The 17,810-nt window shown below is 49.5% G+C and overlaps 1 protein-coding gene and 1 long non-coding RNA gene across 2 annotated transcripts in view; one reads left to right on the top strand and one right to left on the bottom strand.

Annotated features, from left to right (window-relative positions):
* The window catches only part of DDX5 (DEAD-box helicase 5), a 32,111-nt gene extending 20,685 nt beyond the window's left edge, over window positions 1-11,426 (bottom strand). Inside the window, exons 1-9 of the mRNA XM_078654340.1 lie at window positions 11,145-11,426; window positions 9,667-9,841; window positions 8,891-8,987; window positions 8,683-8,816; window positions 5,287-5,352; window positions 3,113-3,254; window positions 2,847-3,007; window positions 2,566-2,738; window positions 2,196-2,306 (exon numbers count right to left, since the gene is read on the bottom strand). Coding sequence (XP_078510466.1) covers window positions 2,196-2,306; window positions 2,566-2,738; window positions 2,847-3,007; window positions 3,113-3,254; window positions 5,287-5,352; window positions 8,683-8,816; window positions 8,891-8,987; window positions 9,667-9,841; window positions 11,145-11,188 — 1,103 coding nt within the window. The 5' untranslated portion in view covers window positions 11,189-11,426. The remainder of the gene's footprint in view (window positions 1-2,195; window positions 2,307-2,565; window positions 2,739-2,846; window positions 3,008-3,112; window positions 3,255-5,286; window positions 5,353-8,682; window positions 8,817-8,890; window positions 8,988-9,666; window positions 9,842-11,144) is intronic.
* LOC144767294 (uncharacterized) overlaps window positions 1-17,810 on the top strand; it is a 238,596-nt gene that overhangs the window by 151,759 nt on the left and 69,027 nt on the right. The gene's annotated exons all lie outside the window — the stretch shown is intronic.

The raw sequence follows: 17,810 nt of genomic DNA, 5'->3' as shown, positions 1-17,810 counted from the left end.
GGGTGTGGCAAGTCGTGCAGTCAGAGGAACCAGTGGCTCCACCAACACTGGTGAACCTGAATCAGGCTTCTTGAGCTTTAGAGGAATCGTGTATGACTCCAAAGGCTGTGTCGCCGTGATCTTTCTTTTGTAAAGCGTAAGCTTCCCGGTGTCGGCATCGATGAAATGCTCCGACTGTTCCTCCACCAAGGGTGGTCGATGCTTTAAGCCCCCAGCCGGGTGAGCTGGCTTCGACCCCGCAAATCCCTGTAAGTGCGGTTCGGGCACCGATCGTGGTGCGAATGCCTTCGGTGCCACTTTCGGCGGCAACGTGAAGAGGATTGGCGTCGAAGACTTTGGCGTTGGGACAGATTGCTTCGGGCGGAAAGTGTCTTTGGTTCCTCCGCCGAAGCCTTGTCCCTGTTGCGTTTCAGGGAGTCCGAGACCTGCTTTGTAAAGGAAGCGGACGGCTTCGATCCGACAGACAATCTCGAACCGCTAACATGTGAAGACTCGAGCGATGACTTGGGCTTTTCCGGCCGAGGCGCATGAGCATCCTTCTTAGGGGCGCTACGCCCCCCGTCCGTGGCAGCAGACGTCAACTCCGGCTGTGTCGGATCGGCGGCCTGGATTACCGGCTTCGGCGCCCCAGTCGTCGGCTCGACTCCCTTGCTTGGCTTCGGCGCGACGCCCCATTTGGACTTCGGCTCGATGGTCTTGCGTGACTCCGGCTCGATGCCCTTCTTGGACTTCGGCTCGACGCCCTTGACCACATCCGGCTCGGCGCCGGTGCACGACTTCACCGGGTCGATAGCTTTCTTTGGCTTAGGCTGCCCCGACACCTCGGAAGACGAGGGTGTCGACAGAGGAGCAGACGTCTTCGGTTTCGATTGCATCTCAACCACTTTCGCTTTTGTCGATACCAATGGTTTCACTTTCGGTTTCGTTTGACAATGGCGGCTCCGCCAAAGTGTCCGTAGCCGGGCCTGGAGGCGGGGCCGTGGATCCAGTTGTAAGGTCTTGGGTAAGGCCGTGTGGCGATCCCTCGACCTGAGCCTCTGTAAGTGTTCGAACGGGGCATAGCTCTTCCTCCGAGCTATCTTCCATGGCCCCATAGGCCTCATTATCGTCTCCTACCTAGTCGACGACTTTTTCTACTTCTAGGCCTTCGACATCCGCTTCGTAGTCTAGTTTATCCGCTGGAGGTGAAATCTGCATCTGAACCTTGTGTTCGTCTGCTTCTTCATTGACGAAGATGGGTGCCGGGGCCGACTGCCGGGCCTCCATGCGCGGCACGCGCCGAAGCGTCTTCTTTGAACGAAACCTGGAACACACCATACAGCTGGCTTCATCGTGGTCCGGCGACAGGCACTTGTTGTACACCGGGTAGACGTCGAAGTGGGGATACTTCGATCCACACACGGGACAATTCTTGAACGGGCTCCGTTCCATGTTGTGTCGAAGGTCTTGCTGCGTCGACTGGGCCTCTACCACCGAAGAGCCACGCGACTCCCCGGATGTCCAACTCTGGAGCTGAGTCGGAACAGAACTGGGCACCGAACGCAAACAATACCGACGGTTCGAAAAAGGTCCAAGGGCCTCGAAAAAGTTTATATCGATTCCGAACTGGAGATAACAAAATTACATCCGAACCCAATGGCGGAAAAAAACAATCTGGGGATGGAGTCGATGCCCATGCGCACTGTAGTCCAGCACTGTAGTCCAGGGGAGGAGCCACCTATCTCGTGATACTTCGAAGACTCTTCCAGGACAACAATGTGCAATCATCCGGACCCAACACTAGGCGGCGATCTATGCTATAGATATGAATTCAGCAGCCCACATGCCTCGAACATAGTGAATTAAAACAATTTTTTTATGGAGATAAAGTAAAAATGTTGGCCAGTAAGACTAGGTCTTAAAAGCCACTCATTTTTGTAAAAATTGGGTGAAAAGTAATGTTGCCTTTCCCATGACGTTTGCTTATTTTGGGTTTAAGAGCATTAAGGAACCATCCCAGTCAATCTGCTTTAATGGATATCCCTGTACACAGATTACTCAACGCATATTTACAATATAATCACTTTGCATTTCAAGCCATTGACACAAAATGTTACTATGTCGAGATATTTAACATAATTGCCGCAGTACTAATGCAAATAGTGGGCAGGTCAGCTGAAACGTCATTTAATTGGTCACCAACTAAAATAACTTACCCATCTCTCCTCATCTTTCTGGTAAGCTCATCACACCGTCGCTTGGTTTCTGTAAAAATGATGGTCTTGTTCTCCTTCTCGCTCATAATTTCCTCCATCAACCTCAGAAGCCTGGAACGGGGTGTTTAAAAAATATGAAGAGCATATCCAACAATAAAATCTACAGTAACAAGCACAATATGCTCTCCAAATTAAGTTGAAGAAAGCAGAAGTCAGATAGCCAGAGGTGTGCACCCTTGTACTGTACCACTGGGCACTACTCCCTGCTGCAACAAGACCACTTCGTGGTCTGCTGCTCCCAAGATCGACAACCAACGAAAATACTAAAGCTCTAGGCTGTTGTGTACTGTATAGCAATCACATTACTTACTTCTCATCCTTTTCGTTATCTGCACACACATCCACGATCTGAAGAATATTATGGTTGGCACTCAATTCCAGAGCACCGATGTTGATGTGAATGTAATCTTTCAAGAAGTCCTCTGCAAGTTGTCTAACCTCTCTTGGCCAAGTCGCACTCCACATTAAGGTCTGTCGATCAGGCTAAAAAAAAAAAAAAAAAAAGAATAAAAAAAGTTACTTAGTGCAAACGTGGGACGGTGAGGCAGAAAAAGAATAAAATACTAAACTCCACCACATAGAAATACGTACTCTAATCTGGTCCACGATTTTTCGGATCTGAGGCTCAAATCCCATGTCAAGCATTCTGTCGGCCTCGTCAAGCACGAGATAAGTGCATCTTTTGAGATTGGTTTTGCCCACTTCTAGAAAGTCTATTAATCTTCCTGGGGTTGCAATGCAGATTTCAACACCTGAAATATAACCAAGCGTCTTGTTTTAACAGCTAAAATGACTGCCCATGCCTTCCATTCTAAATGTATGCAGTTAATTCAATCCAACTACAATGTAATACCTACCCCTTTCCAAGTCCCGAATCTGAGGACCTTTTGGAGCACCACCATAAATACAGGTGGACTTCAAACGACAAGCTCTCCCATAGTCAGCGGCAACTTGCTGCACCTGCTGTGCAAGTTCACGTGTTGGTGCCAGCACCAAAACCTGGAATGCAAATGTACAGCTTCAGCAAGAGTCCACTTCAACATAAAGTACCAAATGACACCTACTGTTGCAGCACAAAGCATTAGACACACACAATGGTCAGGCATGTAAACTGGATAGATTGGTACTGCAGTTTTCCAGTTAAAATGCCCTAAATACAACTCAAGCATATCTTCAATTAGGCCTGGACGAGCTATTTCCTGCCAAGCCAGACCATCCATGATTTGAAGAAAAAAAAAAAATATACTTTTGTAAAAAAGCCGCGGTTTTTAAAAGTGTCCGCGGAAAATGGTTCACTTTTGCCCTCCACCGCCCGCGAGGTTAGTCAGAAATCCATTTTCTGAAATATTTGTGGGGCAGAGCAGGCTACTATTGCAGAGCAACTTTCTCTCCTCTTCATGGTAGGCACGAATATCCAAAACTATTTCAGATTGGTGTTGGATTCTGGCTGCCACTGGGTGGCGCCTTAACCTAGCTAATACAGCAGCAGAAGTACACTCCAGCCCCTGAATTCACGTGAGCCAACCCGTGCTTTCTCCGGTAATCTAAAACCTGCGAGACTGAAACCCAAATAGCTCCTCTGCACTTCTTTCTGGACTGATTAGTCATGGTTCAAAATGGACACACTAGGTGCCACAACGTGGAGGGCCACAGTGTTAGTGCGACGACAGCTGTCAAAATAGCACAGCGAGTTAAGATCTAGTTTAACAAGCAAGTCAGTAGTATGGCAGTGATATAGGTGCAAGTAAATACTTAGAGGCAGATGGCCGTTTAGCAGAGGTATCACTCCCTTTGTCTCGCGGGCCGGCCCATTAATGTGGGCACATACTGAGCAGGGGGCCTGAGTCGAAGTGGCCTCACTTGTTTAACCAGTGTAAATTTACGCGTGCATCCTCCCCCAAACATCGCCGCCAAAGTTTTTTTTCTCCATAAGATTACATCATCGCAGTGATGAGGAGTGTTTATGCAAATGTGGGCCGATTTTTTTTTTGCGCGCCTGGGCCGATTTTCATTCCCAATCCAACCCTGACTGTCGGCACTGTACCCTGCCTTCTCACCCAGCTTATTCCAGCCTGGCCCACTCCTTCCTCTCCACATCTCACTTAACGCTACACAACCCAATGCTGCATTAAGCCAAACCCCACCATGCCCATATCATCCCACCCCATTTGCATCAAATCCCACCCCACCGTCCTCCCATCATCTAAACTCTATCGATCCTAAACCCACCCACCCTATCCTTCTCATCTCGTCACCTCGCATCCTAGCACACCACACCCCTCCCCCATCATTCTCCCATCTCAACCAACCCCGTCCTAATTGCTTCTTCCTACCACCCTTTTCCCCAACTCATCTTCACGTCTCACTCACCAGATTCTTATACCAACCGCATCATCCCACCTCCACAACTTCCGTCTACAGCAATTGGTCCAAATGAAATGGTTATGGGTGATTAGCCCATCAGGTGGGGTCAATTTACTAACAGGCAAAGTGTTTCGGGCCAAGTATCCAGCAGTCCTAAGTGTAGCCTGTTGACACCTTAGCCACATTATCTTCAAGTCAATTATTAATTCTTAATGTAGTTGAACACTTACTACAGCCACTGGAATTATGCAATTTCGGAATTTTACGAGTTGCAGGAATTTGCAATATGTCCCATCATATGCCGCATATTTCACCACCAAAAAAGGTTTAGCTCTTACTAGTCACATTGACAAAAGCTTAGTTGTGATCAATGTCAGACCCTTTGCCAATGTTGGCCGAGGTCCATGCAGTTACCAATTGCTATAATCAGGTGCTAAACTTCAACTCAAGTAACACTTTTACCCAAGTTTTTAGATGTCGAATTGTCACATGAACTATCACGAATTGTATTTTCTTGCTGCACAACTGTCAAACCCTATGCCCAGCAATACACAGTACCAGTGCCCCATGTCACACCGTATTGAAGCAGAAAAGCAAACAAGGGTCCATTTTAATCTTCAACCTCAAACCCGAATGTTGATTACATTCCTATTGAAAAATTACTTACGATAGGCCCATCGCCGCGCTGGAGGAATGGCTGATGATTTATGTGTATAATGCCAGGTAACAGATACTGAAAGATAAAAAATAAAAGTTACATTTGCTACAAAAGAGTGCTTTTAGTACAGGTGCTGCGTCCCAGTTGCTAGCAAGCTATCAGTTGCTCAGAAACTGGTCACAGTAGCTCACAGCTTCGAATTAATTTTTAAATAAGCACTCATTCTCATTTCAAAGAAACATAAAAAATTCGGCCTTTATGGCCACAAAAGCACAGCACAATTTGTACACATGATTCTTGCAAAGAAAGTGCGTGTGCATCGCAACATTGAGAAAGGAGTTCTAAATAGGTAAAGTGTTAATATATTTTGTTTGCATAGAAAAACTAAAACTATCCAATAGACCCAGTCTTTAAAATAGCTGACTGTACACACATCGAAAATAAATAACGAGTAACTGAGTAGGGCAGACGGGTATCATATTTTAGGATCTTCTAGGCATCCACGCAATACTTTGTCCCAAGATTCCGGCACACCTGTTGTAACCATCAGTATCTAGCCTTCTTGTATGCCGGCAGTTAAGACATGTTGGTCTGTCTCCGGTTCATCTGCACAGAATGGACAGCCCCGAAGCAAAATATTTCCCCATTTACTTGTAAATACGTGCAATGGTAGTACACCTTACCTAAATTGCAGGTACACTTTTTGCAAGGGGGGTGTCAGGGATGTATGACATTAATAAGATTCTAGCTTGTATTGGTCTTTTACCTCTTAAAAAAGATAGGGTCAGTGCGCCTGTGTCAGAATTGGCCGTTATCTGATTACATTTAAATTCACCAAAGATTCTCCAAAGATCTTCGACAAGGCCTTCTTGGGAGTGGTCATGCTAGTTTCTTCAGCATGAACCCATAGGTCTCCATCCTCATAGCAGCTAAGGTGTTTTTGATATAGGACAGCCAGGGGATTTTGTCAACTCTGTAGATTTACGACTTTTTAGCTCTTGTCTGAAGTAGTTCTGGAGTGCTCCAGATAAGTCGCCAATAGAGAAGAGGCTGTAGGGTAACTCCCTCCGCAATTGGGTTGACCCCAAGGTCCATACAGAGTGGCATTAATAGTGTACTTATGGGGAGACCTAGAAGCAGCCTAATAAAAGTTCTCGTACTTCGATAAATGATCACATGCTCGATGGCCCCAGATTTCTGCCCCATATAAGGCAGCTCCCCTACCCATTATACATTTCCATTGCTGGACCAACCATTTTGTGTGTACACTTCCCAGCCATCTTTATTAACCCCCCCCCCAAGCTGTCTGCCAGCTTAAGCTGGCCTTTATTTGTGCAGTCCACTAAATCAAAAACAGACACTTTCGCTAATGGTTTCCCAGAGGTTTTGGTTATGTGGCATTCTATCCATTATAAAAACATACATTTTGTCTTTAGTGAATTAACTTCCAAACCCCTATTTTTTACAATATAGATGGGAAATGCCCATGGCCCTCTGTAGTCCCATTGGGGGATTTGGCTAATAAGCGTATCGTCGGCGAACATCAGGGCTGGGACCCTGTTCGCAAGCCATGGAGTGTCTATGTCCCTCCCAGCATTCAGAGCCTTCACCAGACCAATAATAAAACAAAAGAGGGTCAGAGCCAAGACACATCCTTGCCTTACCCCCATGTCTATTGGAATGGGGTCAGTAAGCGCACCATTTTTTTTTACCATACCCAACGTGGGCATAGTTTTCATGAAGCAGTTTAATCTGATAAAAGGTAAGGGGGATCCCCAAGTCTAATAAAATGAACCACAATTTATCCCTAGGGACAGGGTCGAAGGCAGATTTTAAGTCCAAAAAGATCAGATAGAGGCTGCCTCCCTCCAAAAGCACAGTCTCCCAGTACAAAAGTTATCTTGGCTCTAAAACCTGCTTGGTAGGTACCAAGTATAGAATATCCACCATCCAGCTTTCCATTCGATCAAATAGCAATATTGCATATATTTTTTGAGTAACATCTATCAAGCTTATTGGACGGTAGTTGGCGGTGAGCCCTTTATAAATTAGAATAATCTCTGCCCCCCCAACCAAGACAGGTGAAACGACATTCCATGTAGGATGGCATTAAACAGGGTCCATAGGTAAGGGGCCCAAATATTAGGTTAGCTGCATTGTAGGTCACACGGTATCTGGTGCCTTTGAGGGAGGGGACACCCTTCACAGTGCTCCTATCTCTAGCAGGGAAATTTCAGTGACAGCGAAATTATGGGGTGGATAGGACAAGCACTCAATGACTTGGCGCTCATCTTCCTCTACCCTTGTCTAGAGTGCTTCAAAGCTTTAAAGTTAAGGGGAAGCTGTTAATTTTAAATTGTCAGGCTACGGATAAAAAGCCCGATATTGAGCAGTGTTGGATTGAGTCAGATTAATGACCTAGGGCACAGGTGAAGAACTAAAGCTGGGAGGTATTTAAATCTCAAAGAGAAGTCCTTGTCAACTTAATATTGGAGCACGAGAACAAAATTTTCTGAATGCTTTTAATGGAAGAAAAGGTTAAGTGGATAAAATATTTCACTTAGACTCGAGTCAATATTTTGAGACATGCTTCACTTTCAATTCCTCTTAAACAAATAGCTGTATTTTTCTGTAACAAATATGGCATCATGTCTAGAGGCCACCTGGGGCAAGAAGGCTGCCGTTTGCAAGAGTGACACTTTGAAATGGGGGAATTTAAATGTGTTCCATGGATACATATGAACATAGGCAACTCTGAAATTAAATTTCAGATTTTCAAGTGTCGCACTATTTATACAGGATTATCTTGCTCTAAGTGGCCGACAGGCAGTCATATTTATAACTGAAAAATACAGCCATTTTTAAGTGGGAGAAATTCAAAGTGCAGAAAAATGTTAATTATAAACTTTTGCCCAACATTTTGGCACTTTAAATTTCTACCACGTAAAAATTATGTTTGTAGCAGTGTGACAAGTGTGAGTTATGCGCCACAACTACATACAATACACCCATACGTTCACACATAACCAAAGCCTCATTGACATAGCAGCCCTGTCAGTACCCCCTAATCAAAGTATTGTTTAAATCCTAAACTTTGGCTTTATGGACATGAGGCCTATTTTCAATTCAGCTGGGTGTGGGAGTATCTGGTAACAACGTGCTGGTGGCTGGCCTTTCAATAGCTCACAATGATTTTACTGATCAAACAAGGCCTGGCCTTTGGACCCCATTCCCAACTGTAAAACCTTCCAATTGTGTCATGCGCGTTTGCGATGACGAACTGGGTAACGTTCATTAGGAAACCTACAACAAATTTAAGAGTATATTCAGTTTCGATAAAGCATGAATTCGACTACCCCCCCCCCCCCCACCAAGACGACCACAACGCCAACCAATTTTACTCACAGAAAGTGTTTTCCCCGATCCGGTTTGAGCCACTCCAACCATATCGAGCCCACTTAATGCAACTGGAAAACCTTGCGCCTGAATAGCTGTCGGTTCAGTAAAATTCTGTCTTTGGATTTCTCCCATCAGGTTACCTGAAGAAAATGGAATATTGAGAACTGGCAATTGGACAGTTCCTCCAACAAGCTGCGTTTGTATTTTTACATACCTGGAAAATTTGCCTCATAAAAATTGAAAACTGGTGCAGGGCAGTTACGGCCTCTAACGGTAATTTCTTTGCTTCTTCTGTACTGTTCGACTTCTTCCTGTATAAACAAACATTGCAGCAAAACAGGTTTATGGAACGGAAACTTCAATTGTAGAGGCCATCTCAATTAGAAAACCACCCAATCACGTATAACACTAGTTTTAACCTACGTATCCGTCAGGCAAGCGAGTACAATTCATAATGACTTAATGTCTTTACGTGCAAGGTAGAACACCTCTAAGGCCTAAACACAAAAGCAGAGAATTGTCAGTTGATTTTATGTGTTCTGATTGCGAGCTCCCTTACTCATGAATACTTTTTCAAGAATTAACGAGACACCTAAGTGATATTAGGCAATCTTTGCGGCTCTACTCTGCGGAGCAGTCACATCCCGGCATATAGGGTTTCGAAACTCCCAGTTTCGAGAGAATAGCACACAGATAAAAGACGTTTTAATGTGATACAAAACTGGTTGAGTGAAACCCAAATTACCTCTCCTTACCATGGATCTATTAACGTGCTCACGACACGCAGGAATAAAGTAGTTAAAATGCCAGCGTCTCGTGAGATATATCTATAAACGTTAGTGATTAAACATGAATGGGGTGGCTACGTACTATATTGACAAAATATACCTGTCCCGCTATCGTAGACAGCTTCAGGTTACATTAAGTAGCACCAGCAATATAGCTTCCATTAAAATAGCGCTCACTGCGACCATGCACAAACAGACTTACCAAAGTTCGCCTGGCCACATCAGGATGTTGTTGGTAAAAGTTCTTCTCAAATTTTGGTAACTCATCCAGGTTCCATTTCCTCTTCACAAGTTTTTCTCCCGGGGTTCCAAACTTCTTGCCTCCCATTTGTCCTCCTCCACCTCTGCTTCCCCCAAAGCGAGGACCACCACCAAAGCTGGAAGGTGAGAAAAAAAAAAGTGCTCGCTGTGGAATTAACGTTTCAAAAAGGTAATCACAGCCATCAACCAACTAATCTGTCCCAACACAAAAGAAATAAAGTAGATTCAAAACCAAAGATACAGTGGCAGCAATGCTAAAAGAGTTAGGATTACCACAGCAATCACGAGGTCCAGTTAAAAAAGTTGTCACCAGCATAGAGACCTCAGATGTAACAAGGTCCCGGCTATGATCCTCAATAGTGAGATCTACAAGCAAAGTTAAGCATCACGACATCTGGGAACTCAGACACCGACAACCACCAGACAGGAAAGGAAACAAAATACCATGTCACTTCAGCGTAGCACTGAATATGAAATACAGCTCTACCCTTCTCCCTCAGGGATGGTGTACCACTCCTTTTGAGACGAAGCCAGCTCAACAACTGCCCCCCCCCCTCCCCCGGCCTATTAATTGTCACTGCCTCAACAAGATCAAATACATCATAACGATTTCACAAATCCTTCAACGTATTAGGTTTGATTAAGAATAATCCAGGACAGGTACATCAGCACTTTCAAGCCAGATGTATAACGGAGACAATCGCCAAAACTGATACCTTAAAAATAAACAAATCAAACGCCCCAACATAAGTTACATGTTTCTAAGACAGGGACACGGCACTCCTTCAGTAACAAGACGGCATACGACTAGCTAACAATAACTAACAGGTGCCTCTGAAAGAGTCCACAGTGAGACCAGAAACATTTTGGCCTTGTGACGACACCCGCAAATTATGGTTTCCCGGTAACCAGAATGATGTCAGTGGAAAAGTACAGAGAAGGTCCTCCCTGCACGATGCGGCATCTCGCCACTACATCCGCGAGAGCACTGTTCCGGATCAGGTTGCGTAGGCTTTTTTTCCCCTTTCTATTTGTTCGCTGCTTTACCACCCTTCGAGGACTTCGTCCCACATTTCGGCAGGAACATAGCCCAACCCACACTATTTACAGTTACACCATACTCGGAACAAAGGAAGCCGGCCGGCATTTTGTCTCGTCGGGTTACACAACCTCATGGCACCACCATTTTGAAACGATCCGCCGTTCTCACAACCTATTCCGAGAACGCTCCTTCCCAGAAACGCTACGGAACGGCCGCCGTGTGCTATAAATTACATATTTTTACCATTCCTTGGAAACGGACAAGGAAGTTCTCGACCTCTGCCGGTCAAAAAAAAACGAAAATTATCGACGAGAATCTCTTAATTTAAAATTAAATGTATATAAATTAGCGTTCACGACGAGTGGCATATCACTCACCCTCTATCTCTGCCGCGGTCTCTGTCGTTGGTGTATCCAGGCATCTCGCTTCTTTTTCTTTTATATTCTCAAGTTAAAAAAAAATATGACGATAAAGATGGTGGTGATAAAATCAGGCCTTTCCTCGTACGGTCGGTATTACGTACTGATCTTAAAGCTTTTGATGACCTGAAGGGTTACGAGGGGGGGAAAAGGAATCGGGGAGAGAGAACCGACCAAGGCGCCGGCTTTATAGCGAGAGGAAGAAAAGCCGGCTGCACCGCCCCAAAAGAGCCGAGTACCGGGTGGTGACGTTTGTCATATCCATCCGCCGCCTGCCCTGATTGGCTATTGGATCGTTGGTGGGCTGGTACTGTGCTAGAGTCCGACATGGGGAAAAAAACAACTGCGTAGGTCTGTGGTGGAAGGTTGACACCGAAAAGGGACTAATGTATCTCACCTCTTTCCCAGTGTAGCCCGGGATAATGTAAACATGATCGCCATTCCTACATTCCAGCGTTTCATATTGTATTTTATTTCTTTTTTCTTTTTGCCATTTTCTATACCGTGGGTATGGCCCAAAATCATAGAGCGTTTTACGACAGTAGCAGGTGTGGTGTCCCGGTGTGGGCCTGAATAACTTAGACACTGGGACACATGTGGTTGCGGTGGTGGCTAGTTACTTCCTGACCACGCCCAGGGCCCTGGGCTATTTATTCATACGTGAGCGCAACGGCGCTCACGTTAGGGTCAAACCAAAGACCCTGCACGTCCCAGGGGGGGAGGCACAGGAACAAATGGGAGGGGGCGTGTGCTGCAGTGGTACGCCCCGCTGCAGCAACACTACATTCCTCCTTTACCTAGGGGAGAAAACAGGATCATACAAAACAGCTAGGAGCCACAGTCTATTGTTCACATACTCTCTGGTCGACGATCATGATACGGCATGAGAGAGCCAACGTCCATGTGAAAGTTCACCAATTGTCTCTGATATAGTCTCTGGTCAACCTGCAAACATGGGATAACATTTTTAAACTTCAAAAACCAGAACATTCTTACTTCAGTTCTCGGCGGGGTCAGCCATCTCGACTTCTTCAACGCCAGCATTGGGCAACAAAGTCACGGTACCTCTGAGACGGCTTCGGGCATGGACGTAGGCTGTACCTTGTCTGACTTCGACTCTCGCCGGTGGCTGCAGGTGACCCCTCCGAGTCTCTCGTCTCTTGAACAGTGGGGTCTTCTGCGGGTCTCTGAGCGACTTGCATGCCGGGGTCACTGTTCTCTGCTTGGCTTGCTGCGGCACTGGCATCCGCCGAACTTGGGAGCTGAGGAGGAGTGGTCGGGTGCCATTCATTTTGGTCATAGTCTATGTTCTCTTCAGGCACCTGCTTGAAAAACGATACATTCCTGGTGACAGATTCGCCAGCTCTGGTGGCTGTGATCATAGTTCCGTTTACCTCCGTCACTGTCCACGGATCCAGCTCGAAAGGCATTCGGAATTTCCCTCCGGGGTGGCGGTCCTTTACCAGGACTCTGCTACCGACTTGAAATGGCCTGTCCATTGCTCGTCTTCGTCGGGACGCTTCCTGATTGGTTTTGGTGCGCCGTTCCATGGACTGGTTCTGTGGGGGTGTGGCCTGTTCCCATGCCGGGTGGTGTGGGATGGTGTCTGCCACGACTCTATTGAAGGAAAGTCGGCTTGGGGAGACTCCTGTAGTACAGTGGGGGGTCAAACGGTATTCTCTGAGGAACTGGTAGATTGCTAGCTCCAGGCATTGGCCGTCAGCAGCCGCAATTTGTATAGTTTTGTTCAAAGTCCTCATTAGGCGCTCTACCTCTCCATTGGCCTGGGGCCACCGGGGGGTGATCCGTCGGTGCTTGATACCATGGCTTTGGAGGTATTCCGTGAATTCACTGCCGTTAAAAGGGGGACCGTTGTCGGTGCGGACCTCGCTCACGAGCCCATGGGTGGCCAGGACCTTCTCAAATTTAGGTATGACTTCCCACGTAGCCGTCGACGACACGATCTCCACTTCTGGGTAGCGGGAGAAATCGTCCACCACTACCAGCATGTACTTGCCTCCCGGGAGGCTGCCGAAGTCCGCACTCACTCGCACCCACGGGGATGTGGGACCATCTTCGGTCACGATAGGCGCCGGAGGGTTTGGGAGGCTCGTTGCTAGACACACTGGGCACCGGTGGATCACTTCCTCAACTGCTCTATCTAACCCCGGAAACCACACCTTGCTCCGGAGTCTGTTCTTGGACTTGACAATTCCTTGGTGTGATCCGTGTGCTAGGACCGCGGCCTGCTGGGTCAACCTGCTGGGAAGTACTAGGCGAGGGCCTCGCAGGAGACACCCTTCTGTAGATACGGACAGTTCGTGCCGGACTTGAAATAACGCCTTCAGGATGGTTTGGGCCTCAGGCGTGCGGAACGAAGCTGGGCTCTGGAGTGCTTTCCAGTCACCGCACTGTATGGCTTGGATCGCGATCTGGAGGCAGTCGTCTTCCATGGTGGCACGTGACACCTCGTCCAGGGACATGGGGCGAGGTCTTGACCTCTCGATGATCAGTCGAACATACTCCTCGGTGTCTGCTGCTTCGGCTGCTTCGGCATCCGAGACGGGTCGGGCGTGCCTCGACAGATAGTCCGCCGGGTTGCGCGAGCCAGGCTGGTACTCCACTGTGAACTGAAATTCCTGCAGCTGCAGCACCCACTTCTCGATCCGTGGGGGAGGGCGGGAGGAGGAGCCGTGGAATAGTGGTATCAGGGGCTTGTGATCAGTGACTACTGAGAACGGGTGTCCATAGAGGTAGATATGAAAGTGGCGGCACCCCCACAGAATTGCAATGGCCTCCCGCTCGATCTGGGAGTAGCGTTGTTCAGTGGGTGTGAGGGTGCGGCTGGCGTATGCAACGGGGGCCCACTCCCCGCCTTGCTGACGCTGCGACAGGACGGCACCCAGGCCAGTGGGGCTGGCATCTACAAGCAGCTGTGATTCGTTTTGAGGGTTGAAGTACACTAGCGTGGTGTCGGCTGAGAGAGCCGCTTTCGTGTTCTCAAACGACTCCTGTTGTTCCGGACCCCAGATCCAAGCGGTATTTGATTTTGTGAGATTCCTTAGCGGTCCCGTGAGATCGGACAGGTCCTGGATGAAGCGCCCGCAGTAGGTCACCATGCCTAAGAAACTGCGGACTGCGGTCACTGAGGTGGGGGCGGGTGCGTCGTGGATGTCTCGGACCTTTTCTGGGTCTGGGCCTACCCCTTGGTCGGAGAACTTGTACCCGAAGAAGCTTATGTCTCTTCGCAGGAACTCGCACTTGTCTTTGTGAAGAGTCAAACCTCTCTCTTTGAGGCGATCGAACACTGCGTGGACGCGCCGGATGTGTTCCTCCAGCGTCGGGGCATGCACCAGGATGTCGTCACTCACGTTGAGTACCCCGACGAGACCCTGAAGGACATTGTGTATAATGTTCTGAAATACTTCGGCGGCGCTTGAGATGCCGAAATTGAGCCTCGTGTACCTCCACAGGCCAGCATGTGTCGAGAAAGTGGTGATGGGGCGTGAGTCTGGGTGGAGCGGAATCTGGTGGTACCCGGATCTTAGGTCCATTTTGGAGAACCACTTGGACCCTGCGAGTTCACCGATGATGTCGTCAATGGTGGGCGTTAGGTGGCGTTCCCTCTTAATGGCCAGGTTGGGGATACGCATGTCCACACATATCCGTACCGCGTCGGGCTGCTTAGGTTTTTTCGCCACTACGATGGGGGACACCCATGGGGTGGGCCCGGTCACACGCTCGATGATTCCTGCTTGTTCCAGCATTCTCAACTCGGCTTCCACCTTGGGTCGGAGGTGGAACGCTATCCGCCTGTGTCGCAGAGCCACTGGGGCTACAGATTGGTCAATGTGGAGCTGGACAGGGGGTCCACGGAGGCATCCGATGCCCTCAAACAGTGAGGAGTGTTCAGTGACTAGATTGTCCAGGCTCTGAGCTTGTACGGTCAGGGCGAAATGTATAAGTCCAAGTTCACGGGCCGTCTTGCAACCGAGGAGGAACCCTGACCCCTCTTGGGACACATAGACTTTTGTTTGCAGCTGCCGGGTGTCATGTGAAATGGTGGTTCTGAAAACTCCGCACAGGCGTAGGGGCCGCCGAGTTCCGTAGGCAAACACTTGCACTCTGGTGGGGTGGAGTGCGGGGGCGTCTGTTAGGTCCCGGTATACACTGGCAGCCATGAGGTTTATCGTCGCCCCGGTGTCGATGAGAGCTCGGGTGGCCTGGTCGTGGACTTGGACTGTGCACATCGGTTCGGACGAGGAAGCGGGCGTCAGGGAGTTGAGCATGCGCACCACGTGGACAGATGCGGCGTCCTCGTCGTCGTCGTCCATGTCACTGCCGGGTGACGTATCCGGGAGTGGCGCCACCTGCCGCGCTCTTCTGGGTGGGCCGCTGGGCTTCTTCCGTTGGGACGACAGACAGACACTGGCAAAGTGGTTGGCTTTGCCGCACGCACTGCAGATTTTCCCTTGAGCTGGGCAGGCTCCTTTGTGCGGAGTGGTACCCCCACACCACATGCAGTTTCGATCCCGGGTAGACTGGGAGTGCTGGGGCTGGGGGGTCCTCTGCGGCCTGGACCGGTTATCTGGACGTTGCGTTCGGACAGCGCACACTGGTTCTTGCTTGATTTTGACGGCTGGGCCCGGCTCCATGTGGGCCGCCCGGGCTTTGGAGAGCTCCTTGGACCGTCCTAAGGCCAGTATTTCTCGCATCGGCATGGCGTCTGTTTCAAGGACTCTCTCTCTCAGTTTCAGAGATGCGCACCCCTGAATGAACTGTGCGCGAATTTCGTCTTCCGCGTCTGGGAGAGTGCACGTGCTCGCCAATTTCTTGAGGCGCGCGTAGAACACATCAACTGACTCCTCAGGGAGTTGGCGCGCCTGTCGGAGCAGGAAGCGTTCGTAGTCTGCGCTGGTGAAAGGTTCGAAATACTTGGTGATGGCGTCTCGCAGGGTGGCGTATGTAAGGGGCGGATCGCCTTCAGTGACTTCCTTGGATATGTCGTGGATTTCTTCCCCTCCTAGGTGTAGGAGCATCGCCCTGCGTCTTTCCGCAGCGACCTCCGCCGCAATAAAGTAGGTCTCCAGACGTTCTATCCACTTCTTCCAGCGAGAAGCCTGGGAGGGAGGCGTGCCGGTGACAGAAAAGGGCTCCAGGGGGGGCACAGTGGCCATGCTGGCAGCTGGAAGGAGTAAAGGGATACACCCCTAGCACTTTGCAGGCAGAACCAGGTCCCTCGGGGTCGCCCAGGCCCAACAGGAAGAAAGAGGCTCTTCCGGCGAACACACAGGCCTCACTCCGCCAGATGCGTGAGGAATGGCACCCTCCCGTTCCCGCCGATACGCGAGAAGCGTGAGAGACGGCAGCCGTCGGAACTGCGCATGCGCGGGAGTTCCGGGATGACGGGCAGGCTGGCGGCGGGCAGGGAGCGGGCCGCAGGCCTCCGGGCGGCAGGATAGAGCTGGAGGCAGGGCACAGGGGCAGCCGTGAGGCGCGGCAGGCAGCAGCCCGTACCTGGATGAGGCCACGTGGGCGGGTCGGACAGCGGCACTGGCAGCCGGAAGGCCGGACGTCTCGCCGGAGGCAGGCGGAGCACTCGGGAACACCGCTGAGGCACAGGCGGGCCAGGTGAGGGCGGGAGACGCGGACCAAGCTGCTGGGCGGCTGCGGCAGACAGGAGGCGCGCCGCCGACAGGATGCGCTGCGGGGCAGCGAGCCAGGCGTGGGTGACCGACAGGGTCACGGGTCCGATGAGGCACGCGAAGAGCGGGGGCCAGACCCCCTCGTCGCCAATGTGGTGTCCCGGTGTGGGCCTGAATAACTTAGACACTGGGACACATGTGGTTGCGGTGGTGGCTAGTTACTTCCTGACCACGCCCAGGGCCCTGGGCTATTTATTCATACGTGAGCGCAACGGCGCTCACGTTAGGGTCAAACCAAAGACCCTGCACGTCCCAGGGGGGGAGGCACAGGAACAAATGGGAGGGGGCGTGTGCTGCAGTGGTACGCCCCGCTGCAGCAACACTACAGCAGGATACATAGGCTGCAGCAAACTATAGTGATTCATATTAGACGCAGCGATTTAGATGGTGGTCATGTAACAGAGGTAGATCATTTTCTGGTGGAGAGAGTACTACATAAGTATGGTCAGGGTGATTAAACAAGGTGCCAGTCAAATAGGAGTTTGAGTCCTTTTTGAAGGTGACTTGACAGGTGGTAAAGTACAGAGAGGCAGACAGAGTTTTCCAGATTCTTGTAGCACTACCAGAGAATAACTGCTTATCTCTGTTGCACAAACAAAGCCTACCCATACAATTCTATGTACATTATTTCACAAGGGGAAGGGGGAATAATGGTATAGGCTTGAAAAAAATTATAAAAGGGGGCGTAATCGTCGACGTTTCGACCCTGGCGCAATACGGGAAATTCACGACCTCTGCTGTGGGTCTTCTTCAGGACATAGGTGGGGGCTGGAGGAGGGCAGGGGGGGGGGGGAGGAAGGGGGAAGAGCACCGCAAAAATTTTGTTGAGGTGTGTCAGGCCAGATATGTTGGGTGGGCCACCTCTGACTGGTGCGTCCGTTGTATTTCAATTAGAAATCACTAGTGAGAGACGGGACGT

Source organism: Lissotriton helveticus, chromosome 7 (assembly GCF_964261635.1).
Source record: "Lissotriton helveticus chromosome 7, aLisHel1.1, whole genome shotgun sequence".
NCBI lineage: Eukaryota > Metazoa > Chordata > Amphibia > Caudata > Salamandridae > Lissotriton > Lissotriton helveticus.
This window is presented reverse-complemented; position numbering and strand designations above follow the sequence as displayed.